Below are 18,367 nucleotides of genomic sequence, written 5' to 3' on the forward strand. Positions count from 1 at the left end.
AGGATGTAGGTTGCAGTAGGTACTGGGAGATGAAGCAGCTTGCACAGGATAGAGTAGCATGGAGAGCTGCATCAAACCAGTCTCAGGACTGAAGACCACAACAACAACAACAGGAGTTCTTTCTACACATGGGTCCAGTTCGTTCGAGCAGTGCTATTTGGCAGTGACACACGATGCATTAGATACTTTTGTCCTCAACTTTTACGCGCTCGTGTCTGGCCACTGGCCACCATTCTTACGTGCTTCCCCCCAACCAACCACTTCCTTGCTCCTTGCAAGCGAAACTATTCCTGTTTCAGAACTTAAAACAACGTTCCGATAAAGTCAACATGGTTTACGCTTCACAAACGACCAACACAATAGAACCGCTACTGTGGGTGCCAGGCACTTGGTCGGACCGCGCCGTGAGCAATGCCTGGGACCCAAAGGGGTGGCGAGCTTGGGGTTGGTCATCCTTCAGAGACGGACAGAGTGAGGGGAGCGCGAGTGACTTACCAGGGTGCACGACGATGCGCTTCTTGAGCGCCTCGTAGATGCCCTGTGGAGTGAGCGACACGTCGTCCACGTCCAGGTACTCAGTGACCAGCTCGTCGACGACGCGCCGGCAGCCGGCCTCCGCCTCCCCCGCGCAGGTGCTGTTGAGGCCCACCAGCTCCAGGAAGCGGCCCGCCGTCTCTCCAGACACCGCGCCCGCCACCCACGTAGCTGCCGACACGGAAGGCTTGTTTTAAGTGCTCACCAGGTGTGGCTCGTGGTTTTAATGCAAGCGAAGGCTCTGAATCTGTTACCAGGAAGCCCAAATTCTCAAGTGCCCTAGAGTCATACCTTTTTTCTCCTTTTCAATTATTACTCAACATATGTTTTTTTTTCTACTCCATGCGTCGCACACGTTTCTAAAAGTGCCCAAATGCATGGAAGGTAGGGATGTTCACGATCATCGACATTTGAAAAATATCGATTTTTCAATACTTATGCTGAAACTATGAAGTGGAAGGCAACTGGAAACCACCACTGAAATCGCTTACCTAGACGCTCATGCGGTGGACCTCTCTGACGAGGCTTCCCCTATGACAAGACCTGCCGTAAGGCAGACCACAAAAGTTTCCATCTGAAACACACTTCGCAAAAGAATTAAAGGGTCACTTTGTTGAAAATCATCATACGACACACAAGTTTGAAGTAATACTCAAAGGTGCCTGCAACCTTCCTCTGTAATGGCGGACAAGCGCCGTACGCCACGACATTGCCCTCAGGTTCAGCAAGGTGTCGACACATACAAGAAAAAAAGCTAGAAGTTCATGCTAGGTGCAAGGTGGATAATGAGACCACACTGGCACCAGATTTCTCCATAGTTCTGGCCCAGGTCACGTTAGACGTGTCACACGATAGGAAGGTCGTCATTCCTCCGTTACGCACTTCTCATTCCTTCTCTTGACGCCTCTGCGATAGAGGTCAAAACAGCGACGGCCAGCGCTTAATCCAGCGTTTTCTTACAGGTGGCTGAGAAAAACATTTCAGACACACCACTCTCAGAAACGACACGAAAAGGCCTCATGAGGTGGTAATAAGGACGTCAATGAAGCTACCTCTCCTCTTTCACTCACATTTTGCGATGTAAATCGACATTTTGCATTGTGTTGTGCAACGCAATGACGTACTTCACACTGCGGACTCCTCGCCAGACGATTACGCCCTTCGGTGAGGACATCGTGAGACTACAGCTGCACTGAACGTGATGTGGTCTCTTTCGGGTGCAACGCGACTGCAACTTTAGCATCGTTCGACAAAATTTGAAAGTGACCCGACACAGAACATGGGGTCTCTGCTTTTTCAGCCCTGCTATTTCGCGTCCTCCTGTGGCAAGATAACGGCAGGGTGAGAGACTGACATCTGCTCGAATAAAACGCAAAGTATCTCCCTAAGACCGTTCAGTTTGGCAGCAATCTCGGTGTCACCTGCACACCACTGTCGACCACATTAAAAATATTCCTGTACAGAGACAATTCTGGACCGATTCCTAAGCACTGGCGGGCAGGTAAAACCTCTGACACATTCTACCTGAGTGGCGGTGCACTGCTGCTCTAGCACCTGCTTGTGGACCTGTGAAATCCAAGGAGTGTCGAAGGGGTTGCCTGCCTGCAGGTGCATAACAGTGGCTTGAGGGTTGTCTCTGAACAGGTACATTTTTAAAGTGTTCAATAAATGTGTGGAGGCGGCAACGGGAGTGTTGTCAGAACTGGGGTGTGCTAGAGAGATGCATATATCAGAGCCCCACCCCCTCTGATCACGTCACAGGAGGGTGCAAAACAGCAGGGCTAGAAAAGCATAAATTTTCTTTGCTGCATCGTATCACGTTCAAAATACGTCGAATGGTTTTCAACGGTCACTATTGTTTCCATCATGTATACCAGAGCAAAAATTGCAATAGTGCTACATTCCAAAGAGGTCAAATCATGTTCAATGGCACTGTGGCCCCACGATGTCCTTACACAAGGGATAAACTAGAAGGTGTCCATAGACAAGGGATAAACCAGCCAGAGGGTGACAACAGTGTCAAAGGCTGTCAGGAACGCCGTTCTGTTGGACATCGCACTGCAAATTGTTATTTTCGTCCGCAAAATGCCTGTGAATGAACGTTGCAAGGGAAAGGGTGGTTTCATTGACATTTATTATGCCGCGAGCTGAGATCTTTTCGTGTCGATTCTCAGAGGTAGCCTGCCTCAAATGTCTTCCTCTACCATCCATGAGAAAACTGCGTAATTTGGATGCTGGGTGTTGCGGTTCTGACCTCTGTCACAAAGGCATCAAAAGAATTGAGTGAGAAGTTGTTAACGGGGGTGGGGGGGGAGGGGGGGGCGAAGGTGACGACCATCCGATCGTGTGGCACTTCTACCGTGGAGTTAGGCAAAAGTGTAGCCTTACACCTCACATGAACTTCCGGAACTTCCGAGCCCTAGCCTTTTTCTTTCCTTTCGCATGTGTAGTCGACACCTTTCCTCTAAAAGCGTTGTCGTGACGTCACAGGCCGCCACAGTTTTGCACCTTTACAGAGGAAGTTTGAAAGCATCTTTGACCCGCATTTCAAACTTTTTCATCGTTAAGAGGGACAACAACTGGATTTCAAAAAATCGACCCTTCAATTCTTTTGGGCAGTGTATTTGACACATCGTATCAACGATAGTAAAGGCAAAGTATCGACCATCTATTTACCTGTCACTACACTCAATAAATTTTTCCTCTTCTGAATTTTTTTCTGAACATGTTTCATAGCACTCCTTCGGAATTTCTGCAGTCGTTAGGGACAATGACAACCAAGCTACCATTCAAGCTGGTGTGTAGTGTATACGAGTCTGGAGACATACCATCAGACCTTAGGGGAAAAGATCATCCACACAATCTCGAGAACAACGAGGGCGGCTGAGTGCGAGAACAAAATCAGCATAACGACTCATGTATCCAAGCTGTTTACAAGAATAACGTACACAATAACGGAAAAGGAAACTGAGGATCTCTTATATGGCGAAAAGTTTGGCTTCCGGAAAGTTAAGAATACGAGACAAGCATTTCTAAGTTTGCGACTGATAAAGGAAGCAAGACTTACGTAAAATAAAAACATGTTAATAAGAACTGTCGACCTAGAAACAGTGGTTCAAAAATGGTTCAAATGGCTCTGAGCACTATGGGACTTAACTGCTGTGGTCATCAGTCCCCTAGAACTTAGAACTAATTAAACCTAACTAACCTAAGGACATCACACACATCCATGCCCGAGGCAGGATTCGAACCTGCGACCGTAGCGGTCACTCGGCTCCAGACTGTAGCGCCTAGAACCGCACGGCCACTCCGGCCGGCTAGAAACAGTGTTCGACAACGTAAAATGGTGCAAAATTTTCGAAATTCTCAGAAAAATGGGTGTAGGCTTCAGGGAAAGACTGGCGATATGTAGAGCTAAGAGGGAACAATAAGATTGGAAGACCAAGAACTAAGTGCTCGAATTATAAATGATGTAAGAGAGGGAGTCATCCTTTCGCCCCTACTGTTCACTGTATACATAAAAGAAGCAATGACGGGAATAAAAGGATTGTTCAAGAGTAGGATTAAGATTCAAGGTTAGAGGATACTAATGGCATCCTCAGTGAAAGTGAAGAATGATATAGCCGGCCGGAGTGGCCGAGCGGTTAAAGGCGCTACAGTCTGGAACCGCACGATCGCTACGGTTGCAGGCGATCCTTAGGTTAGTTAGGTTTAAGTAGTTCTAAGTTCTGGGGGACTTATGACCACAGCAGTTGAGTCCCATAGTGCTCAGAGCCATTTGAACCATTTTTTGAAGAATGATATCTTCAGTGAAAGTGAAGAACAACTGCAGGATGTATTGAGCGGAATGCACAGTCTAATGAGCATGGCATACAGCCTGAGTATAAACTGAAGGAACGTGTTGAGGAATATCAGAAATGAGATTAGCAATAAGACATATAACATGAAAACTGATGATCACGAACCAAACGAAGTTAAGGAATTCAGCTTGATGGAATCAAAAGGCATATGACGGATGAAGAAAGGAGGGTATAAGCAGACTAGCACAGACAAATATCACATTCCTGGCCAAGAGAAATTCCCTACTATCAAAGATTATCCGTAGCCTGAAGACGAGGTTTCTGAGAATGTACTATAGGAGCACAGCATTGTACGGTAGTCAATCATGCACTGTGGGAAAATTGGAACAGAAGAAAATCGAAGTATTTACTATAAAAAACAGTCTTGATCACAATTTATTTATTCTGGTGGTACATCACCACCAGAAGGAGGTTCTTACTCATTGGTCTGAAGATGACCACAGTAGTGGTCGAAACCGGTCACTGTAATAAGTATATTGTGATAAAGACTGTTTTCGATAGTAAATATCTCTAACACATTGATCACTGTTCACTCCCACGATGTATTCAAAAGAAAATCGAAGTGTTTGAGACGTGGTGCTACGAAGGATGCTGAAACTTTCGTGGACTTGTATGGAATGAGGAGGATCTTCGCAGAATCGGCTAAGAATGGATCATAAGAGAAACACTGACGAGAAGGAGGCATAGTATGACAGGACATCTGTTAAGACATCAAGAAATAATCATGATGCTACTAGAGAAAGCTGTGTAAGGTAAAACCTATAGGAAAAGACAGAGATTGGTATATATCCAATAGGTTGGGATAAGAGAAGAAATAGTGACAGGCCGCATTGAACCCGTCAGAAGACTGATGACCCTGGCTTCTCAACGACACTATTGCAACACATTTTTGAGTTGTTGATGGTGGAGGGGGGAGGGAGATTGAGAGTAAGAAGTTTAAAAGAATAAAGATAAGAAAACTGGTTACTGTTGCAGCTGAGTATGGACTACAGCGTTTTATTGTTAATTCAGTTCATGCATTCATGGTGTGAAGTAGCGTGTGCCCGTATGTTGCGAATTCTTGTTTTTTTTCCATTAAAATTATACTTCGAATTACGTAAATACATTTTCTGCTTATGATACTTAAGATTATGTATGATCAACGTAAATTAAAATAATTAAATGAAAGAAACACACATATCCACATTGAGGTTTTTCAGATGTTTGAGTTCTGACGGATCTCAAATAACTGTGCTTGGTTACTTCAAAAGATAACTTTATGAATAACAGACATTTTCAACACACTTTGGTTTTCGGTGTTAATATGCAGGGTATTCGGATATTCCCCTTACAAACTTCTAGGATTTGTAGAGGGGAGGTTGTACATAGTAATTTGAACACGAAACCGTATCCGGAAATGTACCGTTTACGTTCTACCACGGTTTCAGTTCAGATGTTTAACTCATCCACTTTTGTTTGAGCAACTGAATTAGGCGAGATGCAGTACAATTATTAGGTAACAATTCGAAAGGAAACATAATGAAACATCCATTTACTGCTTAAGCACATTTGCTTGTACAAGCAGAACTCCTGAAGACAGACGTTGACTGTGGGTATTGTTTCACAGACACAGTCTCTTTGACTCTTCAGAGATGTCACTAAACCCGACCAAAGATGTAAACAACAATGCATGAGCAGCGCCTATTAGACGGAGGGGGTCCGAGAGCCGATCAATTCCAGTTATTCCACCAGAAAGGAGGTACACGGATCGTGTTGTCTAGACGGTTGCCTAGACAGTCAATACCGCTGTTCGATCGCGTACGAATTGTTGCTTTGTGCCAGTAAGGGCTCTCAACAAGGGAAGTGTCGGAGTGAACCAAAGCGAAGGTGTTCGGACATGAGATGCAGAGAGACAGGAACTGTTGATGATATGCCTCGCTCTGTACGCCCAAGGGCTACTACTGCAGTGGATGATCGCTACCTACGGACTATGGCTCGGAGGAACCCTGACAGCAACGCCACCAGGTGGAACATTGCTTTACGTGCAGCCACAGGTCGTCGTGTTACGAATCAAACTGTGCGCAATTGGCTGCATGATGCGCATCTTCATTCCCGACGTTCATGACGACGTCCATCTTTGCAACCACGACGCCATGCACCGCGGTACAGATGGGTCCAACAACAAGCCGAATGGACCGCATATGCCTTGATCCAGACAATCGTCGCAGACGTGTTTGGAGGCAACCCGGTCAGGCTGAACATCTTAGACACACTGTCCAGCGAGTGAAGCAAGGTTTTGGGGTGGCAATATGCGCGGCCGACGTACACCGCTAGTGGCCATGGAAGGCACCGTAGCGGCTGTACGATACGCAAATAACATCCTCCTACCAATAGTGCAACCATACCGGCAGCATATTGGCGAGGCATTCATCTTCATGGACAACAATTCGCGCCTTCTCGTGCACATCTTCAGGATAACGACATCGCTCCACTAGAGTCGCCAGCATGTTCTCCAGACGTAAACCATATCGTACATGCCTGAGTTAGATTGAAAAAGGCTGTTTATGGACGATGTGAACCACCAACCGCTCTGTGGGATCTACGCCGAATCGCCCTTGAGGTATGGGACAACACCTTCATTTCTTCAGTTTTAAAATAAATTTCCCAAATTTCTTCCACTTGTCTTTTAATACATTCTCTAAGTTTTTAAGACACTTTGGTCCTCTATAACCAACTGGATTTATGTAAGGGCCATTTGTTGTTTTCTTTTTATTAATTTGACTAGAAGCAACTTGAGATAAATCCTTAATCCAACAGTAGCGTGAATTATTTATCTTTTCCAAAGTATAATAAATTAATATGTTTCTCCTTTTTACATTTTGTTACTTTTAACCGATATACATATTTCATCAGAGGAATTTTTTTCTTTGAAGGAATAAACATTTACACACACATTAATTTTCCTGTACATTTTTGGAGTATTATTAATTTCAACAGGAAACGAAATATTAGGTATTTTTTCTTAAACCTCTTTAGAAAAATCTTTATAATTTCGTGCTATATCGGGATTTTTACATTTATGCCTATCGACTGGTTTTAATGCAGAAGTTACTGCCTATAATAAGAATTTTTGATCATTTTTACATAAACCCAAGCATTTTTTTACTCTTTCTGGTAATTCAAAACCGGATGACCTTCTTAATGGAACATATTTATTAACTGCTATTTGTAATCCAATAGTTCTATTTAATATGTATCCCAAGCCTTCTGTTTGAAATTAGAGATTCTGGGAAAATATATTTTCTACCATTCCTAAATTTTTAATTATATCTTCTTCAGTAAGAATTAAGTAATTTTGAGTTTGATGCTTATATTCAACAATTTTATTATTTTTCTGTATCCTGTACTTACAAAAAAAATAAGTTTATATACAGTGCATTAAATAATTTAAGATTTTTCATAATTTCTGTTTTTTTCACAGTTAAGGAATGATTAGGATACAATGACCATATATTATTTTAGAAATTAATAGTGTGATTCTTTTTTAAATACTAAATCAACTAAAGATTGCTTAACTGTTTTCCTATTTCTTTATTTCCCAAACACATTGGTAGAAAATGGAAATATTTTATTTTAATGGTTATCCTCATTATTTTTAAAAATGTCATTATTTTCTGTTTTATAATAGGGTTTCCAATTCTTCCTTGCCTTTATTTCTTTTCTTATGAAATTTTTAAGATTATTATAATCATAACATCTTTATTTAGTTTGTAATACCCTTTAGAGTAATATAATGTGCAATATTCCTGAAGGTCAAACATGGAGATGTTTCTTTTCAAACTTTCTTTGAGCTTATCCAAGCTTTCTTTTTGAGTTCTCATTTATAAGGAAAAAATAGACTATTAATGTTTTTAATATTAATTTTTTTTTAATGGAAAAAACGAAATTTGGGAGATCCTTTTACTCTGAAATCTTATTTTTCATGTGTGAGATTTTTTTATTTCTATTAAAAATTTGTCATTAACTGATGATTTTCATTCATTTTTTATATATGGTAAAGATTTATAATTAACTGATATTCTTTCATTTATAAAACGAGTGTTTGGTTAGGTGGTCAAGAATCAGCAGAAGCAGACAAATATTGCTAGTAGCCCTAAGCCTGTTGCAGCATCAACAGTATCCACCCACTTACGTATTTTGCTTTTTATGCCACTGCAGAAAGTCATCATCTAACATCAATGTTATCAATGTATTAAGAATGGTTATTACCTGCTATTTATGGTTAGATGTTGATGATGTAATGGAGATATACATTGATGATATGTAAAAATTGCACAACCATAATATCAAGTAACACAAATAAAGTTGCAAATGATGCACTTTATGAAGGAAATGCCTTTAGTCAGCAAAGACCTTGTTAACAGCTCAAAGTAACCACACAAGTTTTATGCCCTTGTAGCATCTAACCATTTATCAAAATCTCGCTATGTGGTGAAACTTATTCTCATGCACTCTATTGAAACATTTACATACTTCATGTATCTTTACTACTCCACTTGATAGAATTGCAATTGCCTAGAACAAAAAAGCATCATTCAGACCAGCAAAACATTAATATTAATGAGGTATCAAAGCATAATAGAGAGTGACAAGCATTTGAAATGGGAGATTCAGCGAATGTTTCTTCTTTGTTGTAACCAGTGGAATGTGAAAAATCATGTGGAGATTGGTACAACTTTCTCCAGATCAGATATTTTTACACTTTAGTTGTACTCCATAGAAACCCCTACCTCAAACGTGTGCTACATGGAGCTAAATCCGACTTGGTGGAGCAGCCTTGAAAAATATGACTTGATATCAACAATTCTAAAACCTGTGACTGTCATAATTTAAATCTACGTGCAAACTTTGCAAAATGTTTCCTGATTGTTTAAATTCCTTATTACAGCACTGAAAAATATATTCTAATATACCTGTTGGGTGGCCTTGCCCTAAAGCCTCTAACTATGAACAATATCTCATGCTAACACATCGCTCACTGCACCATACTTACAAAGTGTGTAAAATATTTTGTGGTAATGACTACAATGAGAAATAAATTTAAGAGAGTAAAAATAGCAACACAATGCAACCCAACAGAAAGATATACACTAAACACTGTAACAATGGCCCAGAATATGCAGGACAGTTAGTTAGTTTCATGCTCCATGAATTATTTGTATGAGTAATCATAATGATATGAATTCATTAATTTTACATTGGTATGTAAATATTGCTAGTTGCTCACTATTTATTTATTTATATATTTAATTTTTTTCTGGTGTCAGTAAGTCCTCCCTCCTACTTTTTAAATATTCCTTAAGCAGAAGTTTTCCTATGGAATACAAGGATTTGACAAGGAGAATTTTTTTATCTTGTTTTCAAATTTCACTATTCTGTCTGTAAGACATTTCATATCACTGGGTAGGCGATAAAATTTTGGTACCAACACAGTGCACCCCTTTCTGGGATAAAGCCAGTCTTAAGACCAATCTCAATATGGACTAACTGATATCATTTTTATCTTCTGTATTGCAGTTATGCACATTATTCTTCTTTTTGAACCTAAGTGTGTTATTTATAACAAAATTCGAGAAAGAATAAAGATACTGTGAATCAGTAGTCAAAATGCCTGATTTCTGAAACACGTCTACAAAATGACTATGGGTGAGCAATGTATACTATTTTTATTGTACATTTTTCAGGACTGAGAACATTTTTAAAGGTGAGTAACCCAAGAATATATGCTGTTTCGCATCGCTGAACGAAATACACGAAATGTATTAACTTGGCAACAACAAAACACAGACAAGATGGGACACAGTACCATAAAAGGACAAGCTCACACATAAAATCATCAAAATTTTCAAAAAATAGTGCATAAACATGGTGTTCAGAAGATGGTGTTCATATCAACATGGTGTTGATATTAGGTTAAAACTAACAAAAGACTTAACATATATACCAGGAAGCACTTGTATATCAATTACAATGTAACAAATATGATGACAGATACACATGACAAACAGGTATGACATTATATATCCAATTCAAAGAACATATGACAGCTTGCAACTATGAGACTAACACAGAACATTAGTACAACAAGCCACGTAACACAATGACAAGCTAATTTCTAGGGAGGAAGATATGAAAATAATCAGAATAAACAATAATAAATATTCTTATACGAAAATTATCATGGGCACAAAATTAAAGCAAAAAAGAAAACGATTTTAAAAAACCAAGAGAAGACAATAAACAACCCAACTCGCCATTCAAATTAACAGAAAAAAACAGTACAGAACAAACTGACAGACAATCATCAGAATAATGGCACACATCCCTTTTCCCTTTACTCTTCCCTTACTCCCTCCAAACAAACTCTAAACAAAAACCCAACCATTGGATCACTTAGAACCCCATCCTTCACTCATTCCCTGACCCACATTCAACATTCTGAAAAAACAAAGAAAAACAGTCTTGAACAGATGCAGGTGTCGAGAGAAAGAGAGGGGAGAGGAGAGAGAGAAGTGGAAAGAAACGTTCAATAAGAAGAAATCACTTGTATACACAATCAAGACAAGAGGTACCTATAAAACAAGGATAATGATACATAGCAGAACTTGATCAGATATAGCTGAGAGCAGGAGAATGGAAAGGAGTCATTAAAAGTAGTAGGTGAAATTTATTATTTGGATAGCAAATTAATTGATGGTGGCCGACACAAAGAGGATATAAAATGTAAACTGACCGTATCAAGAAAAGAATTTCTGAAAAAGAAGAATTTGTTAACAGTGAACACAAATACAAATGGTAGGAAATCTTTTCTGGAGGTATTTATCTGGAATGTTGCCAAGCACATGAGTGAAGGATAGACGATCAACAGTCTGTGCAAGAAGAGTGTAAAAATGTTTGAAGTATGGTGCTGCAGAAGAATGCTAAAGATTAGATGGGTAGCCCGAATAAATAATGAGGAGGTTCTGAATCAAAGTCGGGAAAAATGAATTTATGGCACAAATTGAGTAAAACAACAGATCAGTTCATAACCACTTTCTGAGGCATGAGTCTGTTTAGTTATGGATGGAAATGTGGAGGCTAAAAATTGTAGAGCGAGACGAAGGCTTCAGTATAGCAATCAGCTTCAAGTGGATGCAGATCGCAGTAGTTACACAGACAAAGAGGGTTGCAGAGGGTACAGTAACATGGACACCTGCATCAAACCTGTCTTTGGACTGAAAACCAGAACAACAACATGTAATTTCTGAACCACGACAGCGTGTTATCTACTTGGAAAGACAGGCTGGGGCATTTACTTTCTTAATGTGTGTGATATAAAACACTGCCAAGTAGACAAATGCATCTATGTCATTCTTGCAAGTGCTTAACTAACTTGTATTGTTCCTCTTATAAACTTCTTGTAACGGAATAGTGAAACCTTTCTGTTTCATCACCGTACATGATTTTTCTGCTCTGAAATCGTATAGTTAGCGGCGGTTTGCGTGGATGTGTCTCCGTTCTACTTATCAAAAGAAACGTTGTCATCATGTAGCAGTGTTCGTGAACAACAGTTGCTCTAGCAACTATATCTATCTAGTATTTTCCGCCGATAAAACCTTTTTGACAGGAATGTATCAAAACAGTAAATGAACACCGTTAAAGGATCTCTCACGTTTTGTAGATGCAGTTTCTTTCGACACAAATGTCGCAATTACAGTCAAGGAAAATAAGAAGAGAGGAGATAATTTAGCTACGCCGAATAATGACTAAGGTAAGCAAAAGACAGAGCAGACATCATGATATTGGCAAAGATCTCCAACAGTTCTAAGTTACTCGGAGTAGTTACAAAAGAGATCATTTATGTGCCCGTAATACAGTAGTGCAGAGTTGTAAAGAACTTTTAATGCTGCTGTAAGAAATCTTTCTCACTCTTATGATTACAGACCTAGCGGAAATTCGCTAAGGCAGTTTCGGGACATCAGTGAAACAGCTGAAATTACGTTTAAGGATTTTAAAAGTGAAGCTGCAAAATTAGTAGTAGGCCTAAGTGAATCCTGCTTGCAGATACAAATCATTGCTTTCGTTGAGAATCGAAACTTTGATTTTTATAAGGAGAGTATTTAGTATCTGATTCGTAAAAATTTGGAATGTTACTATCCGTCCTTGTTCTCTTGATTAAACACTACTGTGTACTTACTTTACTCAATGGGATCATGTAGTAGCATAGAATGAGACAGCTAAGACGAAAAGCAGAGACAAATTAGGCAGACGGCTCATTTCTTACCTCCTTTCACTAACTTCCTTCCAACTCCTTGGACTTCACCTGAAAAAGGCAAAATATGTTAGTTACACTGACATAAAGACGTCCTATCAAGCATTTGCGTGTGGTGCCTATGAAACAAAAAAATTGTCGTAGCTGGTCATTTTAGCTGAAAGCTGTTTCTGCATTCCTGACATGCTGCACATTTACTGCAAAGAGCCGGAAATTGCAAATGTGTGGTTAGAATGTGAATTGCGAAAAGCATCTTCTTGTATTGATCAATATACATGGATGAGCGAAAGCTTTGTGGCTGCCTTCACAATAGCGAGGTCCTCAGCTTCTGGAATGCGATGCAACAGCGATTCTGCTTGGTTTGAATTCGACAAGATCCTGACAGGGTGGGTACTTGGTAATATGTAGCACCACGTGTCTGTGTACATGTCACGCAATTCCCAAATTTATGGGCCAGTCGTTCGCGCATGGAGAACTGGAACCTGATATCTTCCAGTTTGTGACCCTTCGGGCTCAGATTACACACATTTTGTGGCTAAAACGTCAACATGAGTCCACTATCACTCTCCTGGAACCACTGTAGCATGTTCCTCGTCTTGTGACAGGGTCAGTTACCCTACCGGAAGAGACCATCGCCGTCGCGAAAGACGAAAAGAAGGACTGCATGTGGTCCGCAATAATGTTCACCTAATCCACGGTAGTCATGGTTTCTTCGAGTACTATCGCGGAGCCCCTAGAATTTCAGGTGGATTTCATCCACGGCATATTAGTGCTTCAGCCGGCCTGCATATGTGTCGCTAGTATAAAGCGGCTGTTCGCCTGAATGGCAGTTTGGACATGAACATTAACCTGATGTGTTACAAGAAATGTCATTCGTCTGAACAGGCGACACGTTCAAGTGATCCACGGTCCAATCTATGCGATCCATTGCTCACTACAATGTTTGTAGTATCGTCTGGTGCAGAACACCACGTTAAACGTTGTGCTCAGAAGCAGTTGTGCCAGCGACAGCAATGCGGTCTTGTCAAAGTCGCGTATGTCAGCGATTTTGTCCCGTATCATCACTATCAAGGACAGGTAAATGCAAGAGTTAATACAGCTAGCGCATCCAAGTTTCTGACAAGAATAATGTACAGAAACAAGGAAAAGATAACTGGCGATCCGTTAGATGCCATCAGAGAGGCAGTTCTGATGTTGCGCTCGGTAGTGGAAGCAGGATTGAGTAAAATCGAGACATACTCACAAACTTTCTCGACCTATAACAAGCGTTCGATTATGTAACATGGTACAAAATATTGGAAATAACCAGGAAAATAGGTACAAGGTATAGGGGAAATTGTACAAAATGTGCAAGAATCAAGAGAAAATAATAACAATGGAAGAAGAACAATAACGTACTCAGATTATAAAATAGATAAGACATATATTCATTGAATGAGATTTTCACTTTGCGGCGGAGTGTGCGCTGATACGAAACTTTCTGGCAGATTAAAACTGTGTGCCGGAGCGAGACTCGAGCTCGGGACCTTTGCCTTACGCGGGCCAGTGCTACCAACTGAGCTAACCAAGCACGACTCACGCCCCGTCCTCGCAGCTTTACTTCTGCCAGTACCTCGTCTCCTACCTTCCAAACTTTACAGAAGCTCTCCTGCGAACCACTCCTGAAAGAAAGGACATTGCGGAGACATGACTTAGCCACAGCCTGGGTGATGTTTCCAGAATGAGATTTTCACTCTGCAGTGGAGCGTGCGCGGATGTGAAACTTCCTGGCAGATTAAAACTGTGTGCCGGACCGAGACTCGAACTCGGGATCTTTGCCTTTCGCGGGAAAACATCTCCCAGGCTGTGGCTAAGTCATGTCTCCGCAATATCCTTTCTTTCAGGAGTGCTAGTTCTGCAAGGCTCGCAGGAGAGCTTCTGTAATGTTTATGGCAGAAGTAAAGTTGCGAGGACAGGGCGTGAGTCGTGGCTGGGTAGCTCAGTTGGTAGCACTTGCCCGCGTAAGGCAAAGGTCCCGAGCTCGAGTCTCGGTCCGGCACACAGTTTTAATCTGCCAGGAAGTTTCATATATTTGTTTCATTCCTTTTGTTTAATCTGTGCAATGAAGAAGTAATGATGGAAGGAAAAAAAAGGTTCAAGGATGGTAAAAGGACATTAACTATAGCGCAACATCCATATTTGGCAGAAAAGCACAAGGTAAGAAGTGGTCTGCAACAGCACCAGTGCAGATGTTATGGCTTACAAAGTATGACAACAGCCATCGCAACGTTACGAGCCAGCCTGGTGAGGTGTGGAAACAGTTGACACAGCAGTACCTAAGTGGAAAAGGGCAGAAGCCTTTTCACTTCTGTGGCCGCCAAATTGTTTATGCCACAAGGCACAGCAGAGCCGAAGCAAGTGCAGCTCGGAAGTGTATAAATACCTACCTATTTTAGACTAAAGTCACTTCAGCTCTATCGCCATCGGATTGGGACGCTCCGGCGCCGTGTGGAGCGCTGCTTGTATACCACTGTTCGCCGTTCTGGGTCAGAGCAGTCCGCCCTGAAACCGCGGGACCAGAAGCCGCTACTGGCCCCGGGAGGCAGCTTGCCAGCTTTCGACGTGAGCAGTGGGTCAGTGCCGCTACGTTGGCTGCCTTCCGCCCTCAGGACAGCGCAGGGTGCGTGAACTGTACCGCAACACGCGCAGCCGCGGCTGGCCGAGACCACATGCGTCACGAGGAGCGAGCAGCCTAGCCGACGCTGTGCTCTGATGCCACTGCAGGGCGACAGGACAGAACACAGGAAGCAGCTAGGAGCCTCAGCCATGTTGCTGTTTCCTGCACTGAACCACGGCAGGGATCACTAATAAAGCAGTTTAGAATTTCAGCTACTTGACTGGCACCGCACTGCATCCCCCGGCACCACAGATCCACCGGCTGTATACACTACTGGCCATTAAAATTGCTACACTACGAAGATAACGTGATACAGACGCGAAATTTAACCGACAGGAAGAAGATGCTGCGATATGCAAATAATTAGCTTTTCAGAGCATTCACACAAGGTTGGCGCCGGTGGCGACACCTACAACGTCTTGACATGAGGAAAGTTTCCAACCGATTTCTCATACACAAACAGCAGTTGACCGGCGTCGCCTAGTGAAACGTTGTTGTGATGCGTCGTGTAAGGAGGAGAAATGCGTACCATCACGTTTCCGACTTTGATAAAGGGCGGATTGTAGCCTATCGCGATTTCGGTTTATCGCATCGCGACATTGCTGCTCGCGTTGATTGAGATCCAGTTACTGTTAGCAGAATATGGAATCGGTGGGTTCTGGAGGGTAATACGGAACGCCGTGCTGGATCCCAACGGCCTCGTATCGCTAGCAGTCGAGATGACAGGCATTATCCGCATGGCTGTAACGGATCGTGCAGCCACGTCTCGATCCCTGAGTCAACAGACGGCGACGTTTGCAAGACAACAACCATCTGCACGAACAGTTCGACGACGTTTGCAGCAGCATGGAAAATCAGCTCGGAGACCATGGCTGCGGTTACTCTTGACGCTGCATCACAGACAGGAGCGCCTGCGATGGTGTACTCAACAACGAACCTGGGTGCCACAGTGGCAAAACATTATTTTTTCGGATGAATCCAGGTTCTGTTTACAGCATCATGATGGTCGCATACGTGTCTGGTGACATCGCGGTGAACGCGCATTGGAAGCGTGTATTCGTCATCGCCATACTGGCGTATCACCCGGTTTGATGGTATGGGGTGCCATTGGTTACACGTCTTGTTCGCATTGATGGCAGTTTGAACAGTGGACGTTACATTTCAGATGTGTTACGACCCGTGGCTCCACCCTTCATTCGATCCCTGCGAAACCTGCATTTTAGTAGGATAATGCACGACCACATGTTGCAGGTCCTGTACGGGCCTTTCTGGATACAAAAATGTTCGATTGCTGCCCTGGCCAGCACATTCTCCAGATCTCTCATCAATTGAAAACGTCTGGTCAATGGTAGCCGAGCAACTGGCTCGACACAATACGCCAGTCACTACTCTTGTTGAACTGTGGTATCGAGTTGAAGCTGCATGGGCAGCTGTACCTGTACACGCCATCCAAGCTCTGTTTGACTCAATGCCCAGGGGTATCAAGGCCGTTATTATGGTCAGAGGTGGTTGTTCTGGGTACTGATTTGTCAGGATCTGTGCACCCAAATTGCGTGAAAAATGTAATCACATGTCAGTTCTAGTATAATATATTTGTCCAATGAACACTGGTTTATCATCTGCATTTCTTCTTGGTATAGCAATTTTAATGGCCAGTAGTGTACATCTGCGTTATGCTTTTACTGTCATGTTTGTTCGAATGGTACAGTGTAATACGCTTTTGAAAAGGTTTTGAGAAGGGGAAGTGGATTACCGAATGAAGAATATAGGTTGCTATTTAAAAATGGGTACTGCTGTTCACATCCTCATAACGAACAAAGCTACTAGTAGGTGTAGGTGGGAAGCACTTGTTTGACACATTTCTTACTTTACTTGTGCACACAGTGTTATTTTGAGACGCAGCTGCCGCGCGGCTGGGTCAGAGGTCGCGCCGCCGCCACTCACCGACTCCGCCGGCGAGGCCGCGGCCGACGCCGCCCACGACGCCCAGCGCCGCCTCCGCGCCGCTGCCCGCCGCCCCCGCCACGCCGGACAGCAGGCCTGCGACGGGCCGCCACGGCGAGGAGGCGGCCGCCCCCGGGCCGCGCCACAACACCAGCACCGCCGCCGCCAGCGCGCCGCACGTCTGCCGCAGAGCGAGACAGCAGAGTGAGCCAGGCGTCCTCTCACCGACGAGGAACTGACCGCATCTGGCGACCTCACAGTGGGTAATTACACATTCCGAGCGTGAAAGGAAGGTGTACACAGGGTGGTCCATTGATAGTGACCGGGCGAAATATCTCACGAAATAAGCATCAAACGAAAAAACTACAAAGAACGAAACTTATCTAGCTTGAAGGGGGAAACCAGACGGCGCTATGGTTGGCCCGCTAGATGGCCCTGACATAGCTCAAACGGATATTATGTAAGATGGCAAGAACTGTGCCCCTTACATGAAGTCATTAAAGATTACCTAACTCACGTTGAGCAAACAGTAGGGCTGAACAAAATGACTGACAAGGCACAATGCATCTTGTAGAGGGTATAGTATGGACGTATTGAATTAATTAATGTCGGGTGATGGTTTTAAAGTAATTCACACGACATGAAAACTTTGTGGAAACGAGTCGATTTACTGGTTGCTAGTTTACCCCAGGGAAGTATTTAGAGTTGACCGTGGCCGGCTGAGGAACGGCGAAGGGGAGCGACAACAGGCAGCTTACGGCGGCTCAAACTCTGAGAAAGCGGTAACGCGGCGCGGCCTCCAGCCGCCTTAAGATGAGTGACAGCACGGGTGGTTAACCCCAACCCCATGCTGGTGTACCGGTAAGCAGACAGAGAACTTGTACGCCTGTTGATAAATGTCCGTCGTCCCGTTTTCAGGGAAACATGCAAGAAAGCCGCGCAAAGTTATGGTGGAGCGGTCAACAGAGGTCAAAATATGCGAGTTCGTGATTATAGCAACTTCACGCTGAATTCACGGTCCACAGAGTCTGAAGTAAATCAGGTGAAGAGCGACAGAATGAAATACGCCGGCCTCCTATAGGA

The 18,367-nt window shown here is 42.9% G+C and overlaps 1 protein-coding gene across 1 annotated transcript in view; it reads right to left on the bottom strand.

Annotated features, from left to right (window-relative positions):
• LOC124712464 (phospholipase A2-like) overlaps positions 1–17,529 on the bottom strand; it is a 72,526-nt gene extending 54,997 nt beyond the window's left edge. Inside the window, exons 1-4 of the mRNA XM_047242760.1 lie at positions 17,525–17,529; positions 17,285–17,340; positions 12,697–12,735; positions 496–705 (exon numbers count right to left, since the gene is read on the bottom strand). Coding sequence (XP_047098716.1) covers positions 496–705; positions 12,697–12,735; positions 17,285–17,340; positions 17,525–17,529 — 310 coding nt within the window. The remainder of the gene's footprint in view (positions 1–495; positions 706–12,696; positions 12,736–17,284; positions 17,341–17,524) is intronic.
• Positions 17,530–18,367: the final 838 nt, after the last annotated feature.

This window comes from Schistocerca piceifrons, chromosome 8 (assembly GCF_021461385.2).
Source record: "Schistocerca piceifrons isolate TAMUIC-IGC-003096 chromosome 8, iqSchPice1.1, whole genome shotgun sequence".
NCBI lineage: Eukaryota > Metazoa > Arthropoda > Insecta > Orthoptera > Acrididae > Schistocerca > Schistocerca piceifrons.